At 39.4% G+C, this 15,428-nt stretch overlaps 1 protein-coding gene and 1 long non-coding RNA gene across 2 annotated transcripts in view; one reads left to right on the top strand and one right to left on the bottom strand.

The window, feature by feature from the left end:
• Nucleotides 1–1,915: 1,915 nt before the first annotated feature.
• LOC110180419 (uncharacterized) lies at nt 1,916–5,401 on the bottom strand. Its single transcript, XM_086829161.1, has 2 exons — nt 5,387–5,401; nt 1,916–2,818 (listed from the first exon to the last, which is right to left on the bottom strand). The coding sequence occupies exons 1-2, from the start codon at nt 5,399–5,401 to the stop codon at nt 1,916–1,918; spliced, it is 918 nt and encodes a 305-aa protein (XP_086685287.1).
• A 1,270-nt stretch (nt 5,402–6,671) lies between these two features.
• LOC110191099 (uncharacterized) overlaps nt 6,672–15,428 on the top strand; it is an 86,211-nt gene continuing 77,454 nt past the window's right edge. The window contains exons 1-3 of the long non-coding RNA XR_015270638.1: nt 6,672–7,525; nt 7,762–7,882; nt 8,113–8,233. This is a non-coding gene — a long non-coding RNA (uncharacterized LOC110191099). The remainder of the gene's footprint in view (nt 7,526–7,761; nt 7,883–8,112; nt 8,234–15,428) is intronic.

Raw genomic sequence — 15,428 nt, 5'->3', positions numbered from 1 at the left:
TAAGAGTCTGTATATTTGCAAGAATTTAAAGATTTCTGCAATCTATATTTGTGTGACGAAATCAATGTTTAAAAACTCAATAAACAAGCAAAACAAGTTTTAAGTTTTTATCACTTATTATTTAGTAAATAAAGGAGCATAGTTTGTATACCATTTAACAAATTAAAAGTGTATTCAATAATATACTAATCAATAATATACTAATAATACATACTTTATGGTGTCGGAAATGTCTTTTTCATCATATATCGGCCCTCATCTATAATACCCTTTTTCTTTTATGTACTTACTCATAGAGCACAAAAAGTAAAAATATAAAAAATTAAGTAAATAAAAATAATAGAAATTAATTTACGCACCGCACAAAACTAATCACACCTGATGGGTGTGCGGTTTGCCCGAATCGTTTCTAAATTGTAATTGCCTGTCAAATAATTTTGGGACTTCCCCCCAGCATCCCTTTTGGCACAATGCTCTCTATGCTCAAAGCAAAAATGTATTTTAATTCATTTAATTGAGCTGCCAATATTTGACCAGAATGCAATTAACGAAATAAGCCGGGACAATCATCAATCCGTTGTGGTTTCTCCCCAAAGGGTTTGGGAGTGTGGAGTTTATCAAAAAAAAAAAGATTTTGTTTTAATTACGCAATTAATTTTAGTAGCTTGGCTGTTTGTGTTATTTTTTTGTTGTTGTTGTTGTTGTGTGCTTTTTAATTAGTATGCGCCGTGGCAAGTGTAATATGTGGCTCTGCGGTTTTCCTGGAATTCAGACTGGGAGACTGAGAGACTGGGACTTTAGTTCTGTTTTTTCCCCCCTTTCAAGTCTGCCAGGGCCAGACATTTCCCTAATCAAATTGCTAAAAGGATGGGGAAGAACAGACATTTGTCGTTGCATTTTCTTGTTAATTTTCTGCAGCGTCTATCGTCTGTCGATGTCCTTGCTCCGTTTCCATCCTGGGCACTTGTTAGCAGCCACAAGTGGTCAGTGGTCGTCTGATGAGGCCAATCCACTCGGCATCGTCTCATTTTTTGAGCTGGAGCGACCGACTTCATCGATTTCGTGTGGGTTTTGCACAAGGAAAAAACTATATTACAAAAATTATTCGAATTTTAGGGAAATTGCAATTGTATTTTTAGCTCATAAAATAAGGCAAAGTATATAGCTAACCATTGAGTTTAAATACAATTTATTTATTGCCAAAATAAATACTAAAAAGTTTTTACAAAACTAAAGTGTTTCTACTTTTAGTTACATTTGATTTAAGCAACCTCCTATCTTATTATTTCTTTAATTAATTAAGATTTTCCTCAGTTTAATGCTTTGCATTTATTATTTTAAGTCTTATAATCCCTTTATTATTATCCTTAACAATTTTCCTCATATCTAAGCATATATATTAGTTGTCCTAAATCAATTTCCCATTTTCTGAGTGCAATGGGAAACTTTTGAATCTAACGAGAAAAAATTTCCACATCATCAAAGCTCATTCCAGCCCATAAATTTCGTGATAAATGTGGAATGGCGTCGGCGACGGAGGTCCTGCAAGAAGGACGAGTCCACCAGTCCACGGGAGTCCTTGGGGAGTGTTCCGCAACTTGCTTGCAACTCCTTATTATCCTGGCTGCTCCGCCTCAACCCATGCCAGTGCTATCTGTCCGATGGCAAGTTGATTTCCTTGGGTTTTCATAAATTTCCCACTCAAAATGGTCGAAGAAAACTTGGAGTTTTCCACCTCCTTTACCCCCCCATCTCCTATAGTGCCTCATGTGATTTGCTATGATTGGAAAACAATTTGAAGACTTTTCTCTTATTTTTTTTTGTTTTAACAAACTCGCAGGCGGTAGTTCTTTTTATTGCAATCCCCTCGAGGAGGGATTCGTTAGGAAACAGTTTTCGTTAGGCTTTGGTAAGTTTAGAAGCGGTGACGGTAGACGCGACGGCGCACGGTCTTGTAGCGGTAACCATCGTTGGACACGGGCTCGATCTCCTCCAGAACCTGGTGGTTGGAAGCTGGGATGCTGATGGGAGCAGGAGCTGGGTGGTAGACTGGAGCTGGTGCCGGAGCTGGGTGGTAGACTGGAGCTGGAGCATGAACCTCATGATGGACGGGAGCTGGGGCTGGGATGCTGATTGGTGCAGGTGGCACATAGGTCCTCACGGGAGCCGGAGCTGGGATCACCACGGGAGCTGGGGCAGGAGCTGGGTGGTAGACGGGAGCAGGAGCTGGGATGCTCACGGGAATGGGAGCAGGAGCTTCATGGTAGACGGGAGCTGGAGCAGGAGCTGGGTGGTAGACGGGAGCGGGAGCCTCATGGTGAACCGGAGCCGGAGCTGGGTGGTAGACTGGAGCTGGTGCTGGTGCTGGGGGAATGTAGGTGTTCACGGGAGCAGGGGCAGGGATCACAACTGGAGCGGGTGCAGGGGCAGGGATCACAACTGGAGCGGGAGCTGGGGCAGGGATCACAACTGGAGCGGGAGCAGGAGCTGGGTGGTAGACCGGAGCTGGGGCAGGAGCCTCATGGTAGACGGGAGCTGGAACATGAACCTCATGATGGACCGGAGCTGGGGCCGGGATGCTGATGGGTGCTGGGGGCACATAAGTCCTCACGGGAGCAGGAGCAGGGGCAGAGATCACCACGGGAGCTGGAGCCGGAGCCGGATGGTAGACTGGAGCTGGTGCTGGAGCTGGGATGCTGATGGGAGCAGGGGCTGGGTGGTAAACCGGAGCCGGTGCTGGGGGCGAGTAATCATAACCCAAATGGGAGACATCGCCATAGGCGCAGGCCAGAACGGCAAAGGCAATAACCAGGAATTTCTAAGAGATAAATATAAAGAAATCACAGACGAATAAGTATTATAATCCTTGATTCTGATCCTTCGGGGGAAACAATTGGCTAAATCCTCACCATGATGTTACTCCACGAGCGTTTAAGTCGCTTCTGTTGGATCGAATGAAGGCGCTAACTATTTATACCAGCGACCGAGCCCAAAAATTCTGCAGAAGGCAAGAAACTTGAACTTAGGTGAAGATCGTCATCAACACATCGACATCTCATCTGAATATTCAGCATTAGATATAAATATATGTATTTGTTAGCTGGTTTTTTGGCTCCAACGAGGGTCGTCAGAATCAAGTGGCAATCTGTGCATCCAAACTTAATCCGTTTATGCGAATTAAGGAGCATTCGTGTTGCTGATAGATGACTGGCTGTTAGGTGTTTATTGGGGGGCAACACCCAAAAGTGACTTTCAGATGACATTAATCTGAGTTAGTGACCGCTAACGGCATAGTTTATGGACGTTTGCACATTTGATTAAATAGATTATATTTGTATTCTCAGGTGTAGCCGGAAATTTGCAATAATTTCTTGCAAGAAACAGAAAACTGGTTGGTTGGTTCTCATTTTTTACGACTAGTTTCGTCAAAGGTTAGAAGCCATTGTTCTAGATTAAAAAAATCTGAAGATATTCAACACTTTTGAAGATCTCTTAATGGATTCTATTGTCCCAAGCGAGGCGCCCACAAAAAATATATCTGTTTATGCGATTTTATGGTAAACCAATTTACGAGAAACAAACAGCTCATAATATTTTGTTATCTAACGAACCCTTGGTGGCCAATTAATTGCCACAAAACCAGTTGCTGGCGATTATGGCCATAGAAATAGGTCTGGCTGACGTCTCTGAGCCTAAAGAAAAAAAATGGATTCGATTAGTCTGCTCTTCAAGGCCCCCACCAATATTTATGGAATAACGTTTTTCAACGGTTGGAGATCAAAAAATAAAAGACGATCCACACCTAAGTTAATTACTTGTACCTCAGCGCATAAAACCTTATACGTAGTACATTATTGCGGATAATTATGACTGCTTCATCAAAGCTCTTTGGCGGTATAAATTATTTCCTCATCAACGTGACTCTATTACCTATAGAAAAAATTAAATTGCAACTATTTAATAATTTAATTTGCACACACAGGTAAAAAAATCCATATACTTATACTCTTTTTATGACTTGGGAGGGAACTGAGATGTTAGTTTGATCTTCATGGTCCGCAAACATAAACATTTAACAAAACGTGTTGTTAATTTTTAAAGTTTTGTTTTAGTTTTAACTACCAGGCATCGCCTTCTTCTGTACATTTGTTTATATTTCACGTATGTAAATGCCAATCGATATGGCTTGGCTATTGTTTAACATTTGCATGGCAAATGGCTTCCGTTATTGTTTTTAACTTTGGCCCCCTTTTATCCGCGTGTCTATCAGCAGATCCCAATTAAACCATTGTTTATTCACTCTCAGGTGTAGACTTATAACTGGTTTTGATAGACAGACCGAGAGACACGCACATTTCTCACATCTTCCTGGCCTTAGACTTTGACTGGACCATTTTCTTGATTTTTCAAGCTCTGTTTTCCCGTAGTTAAGATGGGGTTGTTAAGTAGCCATGTGAAGGTAAATTACGTGATTTATTAATTCAATTTACATAACAAAATATTAGCCAGTGGCAGTGTGTTAATAAGATCTACACCGGGTTCTGGCCATAAACAATAACCTTTGGCTGTCGGAAGAGAAATAATTTCCAAAAATAAAGGGTGATCTTTTTCTGTTTGCTGCCATGATAAATGATGGGCATCGTCTGGGGCTTTTCGTTGGAATAAATTTGAATGATATTAAATCTATTTGCTCCCACAATTCTATAAGCATAATAACCGGTTGTGAGCTAATTTTTGCTTTTGGCCAAATATAATACAGCGCTTGGAATCCATAATGTTGTGATTAAATATGCTGATACGTCATTAGGAATCCATAAGACATTAATTTAAAGATGGTAAAGTAGTTAACAGCATGAATATGGATGTAAAAAAAGTCTCCTATTGATTTAAGTTAAGTGATTTTATAAATTTGGATTTAATATTATAATTAATTATAAAATAAAATGAAAATTTTGTACATTTTTCTACAAGCTGTTAGTGTAATAATAATTCTAGACACTAATTCCCTAAAAATCACTTAAAGTACTTTAAGTATAAAGGAAACCCTGAACTCTTTAAGCTCCCCTCGCTAGTGGGTGGAGTCAACTAGTTTACCATCAAACTAGTTATCATATATCTTTCATTTTGACCAGCGAACATACACAGTAAAAAAAAAAAAATAAACCTTACTAACCACTAGTAGACACATTTAGTATACAATTTTCTCGCTTTCTCTTATTTTTATGTAGTGGCATATTAATTTGGCGCTGCTTTAACAGAAAAAATAAAAAAAGGAAAAATAGGGAGAACGTGGTAAACTGGGGTTTTTTTGTGGGTGGAAAAATAGCAGGACGAGTCAAGTTACGAGCAATGCACAAAAGGCAACAACGGAAATGAAATCACGTACCAGGGGCGTTGTCATTCACAATGAGTGTGTGCCTTAGTGTTCAGTTTGTTTGTTGTTGTCCTTCGCGTTGTTGTTGTTATTGTTGAAGTTCTGCTCGTTGTTGTTGGTGTTGTTGTTCAAGTTGTCAGCAGCCGCGGCGACGACAGAACTTACCATGTAAATATACATATATGAGTACACGGTTAAAAAAAATACGTTATAATAACCTTAGAGGGGATTATGTACTATATTATAAACTATGTATTAGGGAATATATATTTTTGATTTGGTCGGAAGTAAATATTGGATGCAAAACATTATTATAGAATTTTAATTTTAATTTTATAAAAAAAATGTTTGCCGGTTTTGAATATATTTTAATTTACTTCACACCATAAGCATTTTGTAATATTTTAGAATTTTCATGCAAATTTCATAAAAATCGGAAGACTATATTCTTGGACGTTGATGCACTAAGTTCAGTACATTCAAGTGGCCCGTATGACACCAGGCACGTGCCTGTTAGGGTTAGGTGTTAGTAGGCGCGATGGAAAATATAGGACAGAATACGAGGAAAATTGAACTACCGGCGTGCTGCCAGATTGTTAGCTTGCATGCTTACTAAGTGTGTTAGTATTAAAGATTTTAATTTAGGAAGGGTATCTACGTTAGAGATTAGTGTGTACAAATCATTATAATTTGCACATAGCACTCTAAAAGGTTCATGCAGTTCAAAGGAGGTTCTACAGTGGCGCAACACTAATGGGATATAGGATCTAGTAGTTCTACATGGTACATGGAAATTAAGCTGACTCAACAAGTCAGCACTTTCCACATTACCATGTATAAGGTTAAAAATAAAGGTTATCCCTAGCATCGTTCTACGATTGGCTAAGGACGGCAAGTTTATTAATAGGAGTCTACTAGAGTAGGAAGGTAATCTTTGGTTTGCATCCCAATTTAAACCGCGTAGAGCGAAAAGTAAAAAGTTCTTTTGAACCGACTCAATGCGTTTACTATGGACGCCGTACTGAGGGCTCCAAACGCAGCATCCATATTCTAGGATAGGACGAACTAAGGAAGTATATAAGGATTTAGTAACATAGGGGTCATTGAATTCCTTCGACCACCGTTTAATAAATCCAAGCACACCCCTGGCTCTATTCACCATAGACGAAATATGATCAATAAAGTCAAGTTTAGGGTCCAAGCGGACGCCCAAATCGTCGCTATCATATAGCTGCCATAGAAACGATCGGTAAAATAATTCCTTTCGTTTGAAAGTGGCGCCAATCATTCGCTGTCATCGTTGCCAATTTGAAATATCGGCCACCTGCTGTAATAGAGAGAGGCGCTTTCGCTCTCTGGACTCTCCCGCTTAACTCTTCCCGTTCATTTCTCCCACTCCTACATGGCAATAGTTTTCGCTCTTCCGCTTGCATTTTTCATTCGCCACCAAATTGTTCGGTCCCAAAATGCGCAGCTCCTATGAAAAAAGTGTGAAAAGCGGGAAAACGGCCGGGAAAATTGTCGTCGATTGTGATATTGTGCTTCGCCGTGAAAAACCAACCCTCCGGAGTGTTCGGAACAAGATCAACGTATGAAAATCCGGAGTAATTGTGCGAAAATACGAAGTGAGTGTGCGAAACGCGGGAAAACGGGTGAAAAAATCGGCGTCGGCGGTGATTTTCGCGGGTTCGGCGGTCCGCCGTGGAAAATCAGATTTCCGGAGGGTTCGGTACTCGATCATCGTGTGAAAATCCGTGCTTAAATCCGTAAAATCTACGCCCGAGTTGCGTGCACAGCATATTTTGCATGCAGAATGAAAAAAGTGCGAGTGAAAGAGAAAATCCCTAGTGTCAGTGCTTTAAAGAAGTGCCGTTAGTTTTCGGTTCGGTTTTGTTCTGGCCTACAGAGAAAAAAAAAGTGTGCAAATAAACCAAAAAATTAAAAAAGTGTCAGTGCCTGCTAGTTTTCGTTCGAAGTCGTATATATATTAATTTTTTTGTTGTATTTTTTGTTTTTTTTTTGTGTTTCAATATGCATATCTGATTTCTCTGGCCTAAATTGTCTCAGTGTAAGCCATAGTGAATTTCATCATGGAAGAGACGACGAAAGCGCATGCGCCATTTGGACTCCCGCAACCACAACAACAACAGGGTGAGTGAAGATCCGTTACTTTTTCTTGTCTTCTTATGTTCCGTTACTGTTCTTCGACGGCACAGGCCGTTAGGTTTTGAAAATTGAATGCAAGCAAACGAAACCTGACGCTCTCTCACGGAATGTGTGTTGAATCCGAAAAGGAGAGTCACATTTGTGTTTAAAAATGAAACCTTTTAGTTTTCGTGTTTGTGTCATATATAATATTTTTTGTTGTTGTATTTTTTTTGTTTCAGTATGCGCATTTAATTCCTCTGGCCAAAATTGTTTCAGTGTAAGCCGTGGTGAATTTCATCAAGGAAGAGATGACGAAAGCGCATGCGCCGTTTGGACTCCCGCAATCGCAACAACAACATGGTGAGTGAAGATCCGTTACTTTTTCTTGTCGCCTTCTGTTCTGTTACTGTTGTTCGACGGCACAGGCCGTTAGGTTTTAAAAATTGAAAGCAAGCAAACGAAAGCTGACTGCTCCGTCACGGAATTATGTGGAAAGGAGTCACATTTGTTTTTAAAAATAAATCCTTCTAGTTTTCGTCTGGGTGTCGTATTTAATTTATTTTTTGTTGTATTTTATTTTTTTGTTTCAGTTTGCGTTGTATTTTCTCTGGCCAAAAACTGTGTCAGTGTAAGCCTTAGTGAATTTCATCAAGGAAGAGATGACGAAAGCGCATGCGCCGTTTGGACTCCCGCAATCGCAACAACAACATGGTGAGTGAAGATCAGTTACTTTTTATTGTCGCCTTCTTGTCTGTTACTGTTGTTCGACGGCACAGGCCGTTAGGTTTTGAAAACTGAATGCAAGCAAACGAAACCTAACTGCTCTATCACGTAATGCATGTAGAATCCGGGAATGCGAGTCATATTGTTGAATTTGGGGGTGGTAAAAAGGTGAAAATATTTTTAAATAGAAATTGGATCACTTTTATTTATTGCCGAACTTAGTTCCGTTCTTGTTTAGTATTAAAATAAAGTTATGGGGTGCTTAAAATTAGGATACGCAATTGGAATAGTTATTTAAGTAAAAATTTATTAAAAGTGACAAAAACATAATTAATATCACTTGATTAGTAGAAAATATATAATATTTTATAAGCATTTTATACAAGTTATATTTAAACTTTTTAAAACCTTTATTACGACTCCTATAATTATCAACGAATTTATTTTATTTCTATTATTATTATTATTATTATTATTTTCTATGTAATATCTATATTTAATTTTCAATATGAGTATACATGATTTTCTCTCTCTGTAAGTGTTTGTATACGAGTATTTGTGTGAACGTCTAATGTCCAATTTCAATTTGGACTGGCTGCCTGACAGAAGTTGTCGCCGTCCACCGCAAATGGCAAACAATGTAGAAGGTGTCCTCCAACCCCAAAGTCCCCACCCCTCCCGCTTTTCACATATCCTTAGAGGAGGGAAAACTAAGAGAGAGAAAGAGAGAGAAACAGATCCGACAGAGAGGTGAAGTTGCTAGCTAAGTTTATTTACTTTTAACACGAAATAATAAAGTTTACAAAAAGGAAACGTGCGATGTGCGCCGTGTTGCACTTCCTAGCGCTATACCGTTGTACTTCTGCTCATCGTGCGAGGCGGTGACTGTACCTAACGTTTGACAAAGGCTATTTTTACAAATTTAAGCGCTCAAAGCGAATTTTTAATACATTTTTTAGGAAGAGAAAAAGAAAATGTGAAGAGGGAAAGAACAATGCGAATGTTAAATATTTTAAACTAAATATAAAGAGATTCTCTAATTCAAAACTCCTTGGTATTGCTCAATAATTATTTTTTAGTTTTATCTTATGCTACAAAAAATTTAATTAACAACTCTTAAAGTGAAAATTTAATAATTCTCCAGCAAGAATACCCAAAAATTTTCAAAGAAACCCACGGCTTACCCAAAGTTAAGCCACTTCCTGTTAATATCATCCCAGCATTCCCCTCGGTAAATCATCCTTCTGAAAATATCCTTCCTTGACCCCTGCCAAAGAAAACCGGAAAATTTTAACCAGCGCATTGCAGCAAAGGAAACTTTGAGCCCAAGAGGGAAAGAGAAAGTACAGAAAAAAAGGTAGAAAAATTAGCGACATTCTGTGTGACGTGACTTGACTGCATTACGTAGCCGCCCCGTTTACCTTGTCCTGCCAGATGCCTTTGACAAGGAGGCACGGACGGACACTCCACCGGCCTAACGACACAACTAAATTATTTAAAAACTCTCTAAGAGCAAAGAGGCTTTGTGCAATTAAATGCGTTCTCAACGCGCCACGCACACATGTGACACAGGTTTCCGAGTCCCGCAGTCCTGAGACTTGAGTCCCGAGACCGGGGTCCAACCTCCGGAGAAGCATCCCTCCTCCGTAATGATAATAATTACACCGCAGCCAGGACACATGTGCCGGGTTACTGGAATGCCCGGTGCTTGGCTTGGCTTGCGTGTGCAGCTAATTACAATAAATTTGGCCAATTATTGTCTGGCATTGTTTTGGCCCCGTCGGCTGTAAACTTTAAGTAGCTCTCACAGTCCCGGACCAAGTTTCGGCGCCATCGATACGATCCCTTGGAGTGGGCTTCTTATGTTACTGTATCGAAGGAGCATCTCGTCTGGCTAATTGTCTTTGAAATTATGATAAGAAGAAACTTTTGCCAGTTTGGCGAGTGGAAGTGCAGTCACTTAAGAGGGTCAGTTGGGTCAGTTAAGTCGCATATGATGATGATGATACCACAATGGGAACGGGTAAGTGAGTGCGAAAAGGTTATTATTGAATTCGGCAAATCCTCAGGCAGTTGTGTGAAAAGATATTGAAAGGAGAGGCAAATGGGTGAATAATAATGGGATTAGGGTTGTGCTTAAGGCGGATTATGGCTTATAAGTTGCTGTCAACAAATAACCTTAAGCACCAGAATCACTTAACTCTATTAGGAAGTATTAGATAAAGGTTATTTAAGGTTTAAAATAGGGTTTAAAATGTAAAAAGGTGTTTTTATATTGAAATATTATTAAGAAATTGCAAAGGAATTCAAAGTTTAAAGTAATTGGAGTTCTTTAAAGTCTAGAAAACCTAAGCAATGCCACTTATATTTGAGCTTAAAGGTATTTATATTTTAATATTACCATTCAATTTTAATATGAACACCAAAAGCAAACTTAACATTTTCACTTACTGTTGAGCTTTTTAAACCTATATAATATATATATCTACCCACTTAATGACGTAACTTTCCACATTTGTTTAACCCCTAAGCAATCATTTGTGTCCTGCAAATAGTATTCCTTTGGCTTTCCATATCACATTTGCATCTCCATTGCCCGTTGTCATTGCTGTCTTTCTGAGATATTTTTAGCAATCATGGCAAATCAAAACAAATGTCAAACGATTTGCTTTATAGCCTTCGCCTCAGACCGAGACTGCAGTGATTTGCCTGGGGAATATAGCGGCGAGTCCTTCATTTTTATTATACTTGCAGCAGAAAGGGGTGCAACATATGCGCGCTTCATAAAGTGCCCCCGCCCCGTGTCCCACTCCTTTTGCGCCTCCTTCCTTCTGGTGCATGCCAAATGCCAAGAAAGGAGAGGTTGGAAACGAGTCCGAGATGCAGTCAAGTCGTGCGCCAGCTGAGAGCGCAATTTGGTAGAACAATACGATACGTATACGCCCTGTTGTTCGCTGTCTTCTTTTTGGGCACTCACACTAAGGGAAACAAATTAGTAAAATTCAATATATATTTGTAATCTAAAATATTACAAAAATGATATAGGATTAAAGGGGAAAGCTTGGAAATACAACACATTCTATAGCAAATTTAGTATATTTTTCGAATAAATATACTTTATTTTCTCCCTGTGTAACTGCTACTGGCATTTAGAAACGCCTTTGTCTTGGTTTTGCTCTTGCGCCTGCCTTCCTTACTGCCAAATGCGCCATATACTCATATACTATATATACACATATATATTTTTTTGGGTTTATGTCTTCGTTTTCTAGCAAATATTTCCATAGGGCCGGGGCGAGCGAGACAATAATGCATATGTCGGCTCCCGTTGTCGTTTTGTTTTATTGCATATTTATTTTTTATAGCGAAAGTAGCAAAATATAAATCGTTGTAACGCCGTGTGTGGGCCAAAGTTTTTTGGCCCTGTTTTTCCCTCATTTTTTCTTTTTTCTTTCTTTGTTATTTTTTTTGGCAAGAGCACACACAACAGACATAAGCTCTGCCAATCGCATATGGGGGCCTCATACGAAAGGCACATTGGGCAGAGTATCCTGTTTGGAATTAAGTCCTTGCTGCGCTTTTTGCCGAAGCCACTGGATCCGAAAAGAGTTGGAGAGTGTTGGTGTGGACGGTTGGGCCAACCAGCAGAATTCAATCATGAAAGTTTTTCAATAATCCGCTTTGCCCCGATTGCATTTCAATTTGCCATCATTTTGGCGCAAAAACTTAATTTTCCACCAATTAGTTTTCCGGGCAGGAGTTGGGCAGAAGGCTCCGTAATTGATGTGTGTGTGTGTGAGTGTGTCCCGCAAAAAAAAACATTGGCACTTTTAAGAGGTTGAGAACAGCGCAAAATAATAGTTTATGATGGAAATTTTAAAGTTTTTTGCAGCCAAAAATTGGTTTTTGACTTGATTAGTGATGCCCTGATTTTAATTTAAGATATATGATAGGGGAAGGGAGGAATATAAAAGCTAGGGTCTTAAAAGACTTATTTCCACAAAAGAAAATAATTAAGAAAATATATATTTTCAGCACTTTTCAATTTTAAAGAAAGTTATATAGTATATAAATAAATAAACCCAATAAGTTAAAAGCTAAAGACTACTTCTTGAAAGGCTGGAAGTATGAGAACAGCTTAATCCCAATGACCTTAGCTTTGCCCTGTCTTGGCTGTTATTTTAATGGCCTTTTCGGGGCATCATATGGTGCTCAAAAAGTCATTGAGCATTTTTATTGATCCCTTGGCGGACACACACACACACACACTCATTCTCACACAGACACCTGACGACAGGCGAAGCGGAATGGCCGCCAAAGTGAGCTCCGATAATGCTAATTTTATTCAAAGGTTATGCCATTACAATCCAGTACTGCAGCCGGGGCCAAAAGCTGGCCAACAGACAGGACAAGGACGAGGACGAGAACGAGGAAATGGTAGAGGAGATATAGGAGCGACAGGAGCAGAAGATATGGCAATCGCTGGACTAGGAGCGATGAAGATGGAATGCAAGTACGTGAAGAAATTCACGAAAAATTACGAGACTTGCACTTGCGCGAGGCTGATGCACACAAAATTGCAAATCGTGGCCGGAACGAAGGCGAAGACCACCAAGCCAGATGAGGCCATGGAACATGGAAGGAGCAATGGATCCGGTCTCCGATTCACAGCCAGATCCGGAGAAACAGTCTTGGCCAGGATAAAGGAGAAAGGTGGCACAACCGAAGGGTAAACCTCGCCATGCAGCATTTATTGCCAGCGAAGCGTATTTGGCACATTTGATGCGGCGCATAATGGGGAACGCCATTAAATGTCCATTGACATGGCAGCCCAGGTCCATCGGCCAGCACAGTGGGACAAAATAGGGCTTACAAATGGTGAATTTTTTATTTACTAGAACAGAATGCAATTTTACTTCTTTTATAGGGAAAATAATGATATTAATAGAAACATTTTGTTTTAAATATTTCGTACATATTTATTTAAGTACAGATAATTTAAATATTTTTTAGTACAATATTTAAAAGAGCCAATATAGGTTTATCTTTCTAATTGCTTACAACCCAATAAGATATGACCATATATTTATTAATTTAGTTGGATATTAGGTTTAGTGTATATTTATTTCTCTTCAACAAAGAATCTGTATTCTAATTACCTATTCTTAACAGAGATTTTTATTCCAATATTCTTAACATTTTCTTATTCGTTAAAAATTTTTTGTTTAATATTTAAAAACTTTCATCAAAACTTTAATCAAATGATTTTAAAGAAATTCCCATCGGACTTTTGATATTCTTTTTTCTATATTATTTATTTATTTGCTCCACTGTGCCTTCTTTGTTGGACAGTGGTGCAATGGTGGCGCATCGCAAATCGCAAATCGAATGCGAAACGAGCGTAAATCGTGACCAGCAAGGATCTGCTTAGTTTTCTTATTAGCTGCGATTACATTTTATGTTTGTTGTTGGGTCAACATGGCGTATACTTCACTTCACTTGACTGTGTGTGTAAGTGTGTGTGTGTGTGTGCATTATGTACAGTTTGTACGCTTAACCAAAGTCGCAGTTGTTTTTCAGCAACTGCACTTGTTGGTTTTGCACTTTGCTAGCAACGATTTCTCTCAGCTTCCCTTTTTTTCCATCTGGTTTTTCTTTTTATTTTAAGTTTTATTTTCTTTTTTGCTGTACGTGGCCAAGTTGCAAAATGTCGAAAGTCGTCGTCGCATCAAATATGTTGAAAAGCAATTGGCAGGCGTTGCTTTGCCCGCTTTTCCCCGCACATTTCCAGCTTGTCTACTAATGCGCTGCTGTTGGAATTTCTTCATTGAGTACGTGCATTAAATTTCAAATCACAAAGAAAAATTCCTGCTCACTGGCTGGCCGAAAATTAAATGCATTTCCAGCCGTTGCATACTTGCAGGCGCGCGCGTTCGACTGTGCCAGCAATTTATGTGATTCCCCCAAGTCCAAGTCCGCTCCGCTCCTTCTCCATTTTAATTGCTCGCCTGATTTGTAAGGGAAATACCTCGTATGGTCGCATGATTGCGGAAATCAATTTCCCGAGCCATTGCCAACCATTGCCAACCGCAATCGGTAGACAAAACAAAGAGACATTCAACTGCAGCAATGCATATCAATTGCAGCTGACAATTTCAAATAGAAAACGTCTCAGCATGCCAAAACAAATGAATGAATAACAACAAGGACGAGCCTGAGGAGCGGCAAACAAGGACACCAAACGCTGCCTGTCATCGACAAAAGCAGCAAAACAAAGTTTGTGCGGAAAACAAAAAATAAAGGAAAATGGGGGGGAAAAATCAAAAGGACAGGAAATATAGGTTACCCTGTAAGGCCACAAAAATATAGTGACTGAAAACTTAATAGATTTAAAGGAAAGGTTTTAAATAAGAAATATTATTTAACCAAATTTAGTTATCTTATTCCATCTTTCTTATATTTTAGTATTTCTATCACAAATGAATATCATTTTATACTGGATAGATGGAGTATTTTATAATATATATTTATATTTTTAACTTCATAATACCCAATTTCACATCCAGGGTACCCAATCAACCATTGAAATGTAACTGCAATTGAGTTTCGGTTCAACCCACCCACCAGTTGCTGTCGATTTGCTTTTCTTTTCTATTATTTTTTCCATTGTCAACTGTCAATGAGTTTTCAATTGCCGCCAACTTGCATGTTTGAAGATGTCCCCGTCCATTGCAGCCAGCGAGAACGATCCCGTCCAGAGTCCTGAGCCGCCAATTGGGTTTTTTGGTTCTTGCTTTTGACAGTCTTCCAGGCTCACTCCCCCCTTTTCCCCCCTCGTTCTGCTACCGATGCCACGCCCACTTAAGCCCCCTAAAGACCCTGTCATCGGCAGTCCTTGCGGGAGAGCAGCTAATTCGCTTGTTTGTGGTTGCGATGGCAAAAAGAACAGAGAAAAGATGTCTTTGTTTTGACAGCGATGCAAAAAAAAAAAAAATAAACCTTAGAATAGTAAGCAGGCGTGGCAGCCAAGAGGATTGCAGAATGGTGATGATATGACCAACCTTCAGTCAACTACCGATATCGCTTTCCCAACCCAAAAGCAAGTGTCATCGAATGATAAATGGTCGCGAAGTTTGTTAGAATATCGCGTGATGGTTGGCAACTCTTTCCAAGTAGGTGTTGA

The sequence above is a fragment of the Drosophila serrata genome, unplaced genomic scaffold (assembly GCF_035046125.1).
Source record: "Drosophila serrata isolate PLE 108 unplaced genomic scaffold, ASM3504612v1 contig_184, whole genome shotgun sequence".
NCBI classification, from domain to species: Eukaryota; Metazoa; Arthropoda; class Insecta; order Diptera; family Drosophilidae; genus Drosophila; species Drosophila serrata.
Note: the sequence above shows the minus strand (reverse complement) of the source record. Positions and strands in the feature narration are given on the sequence as shown.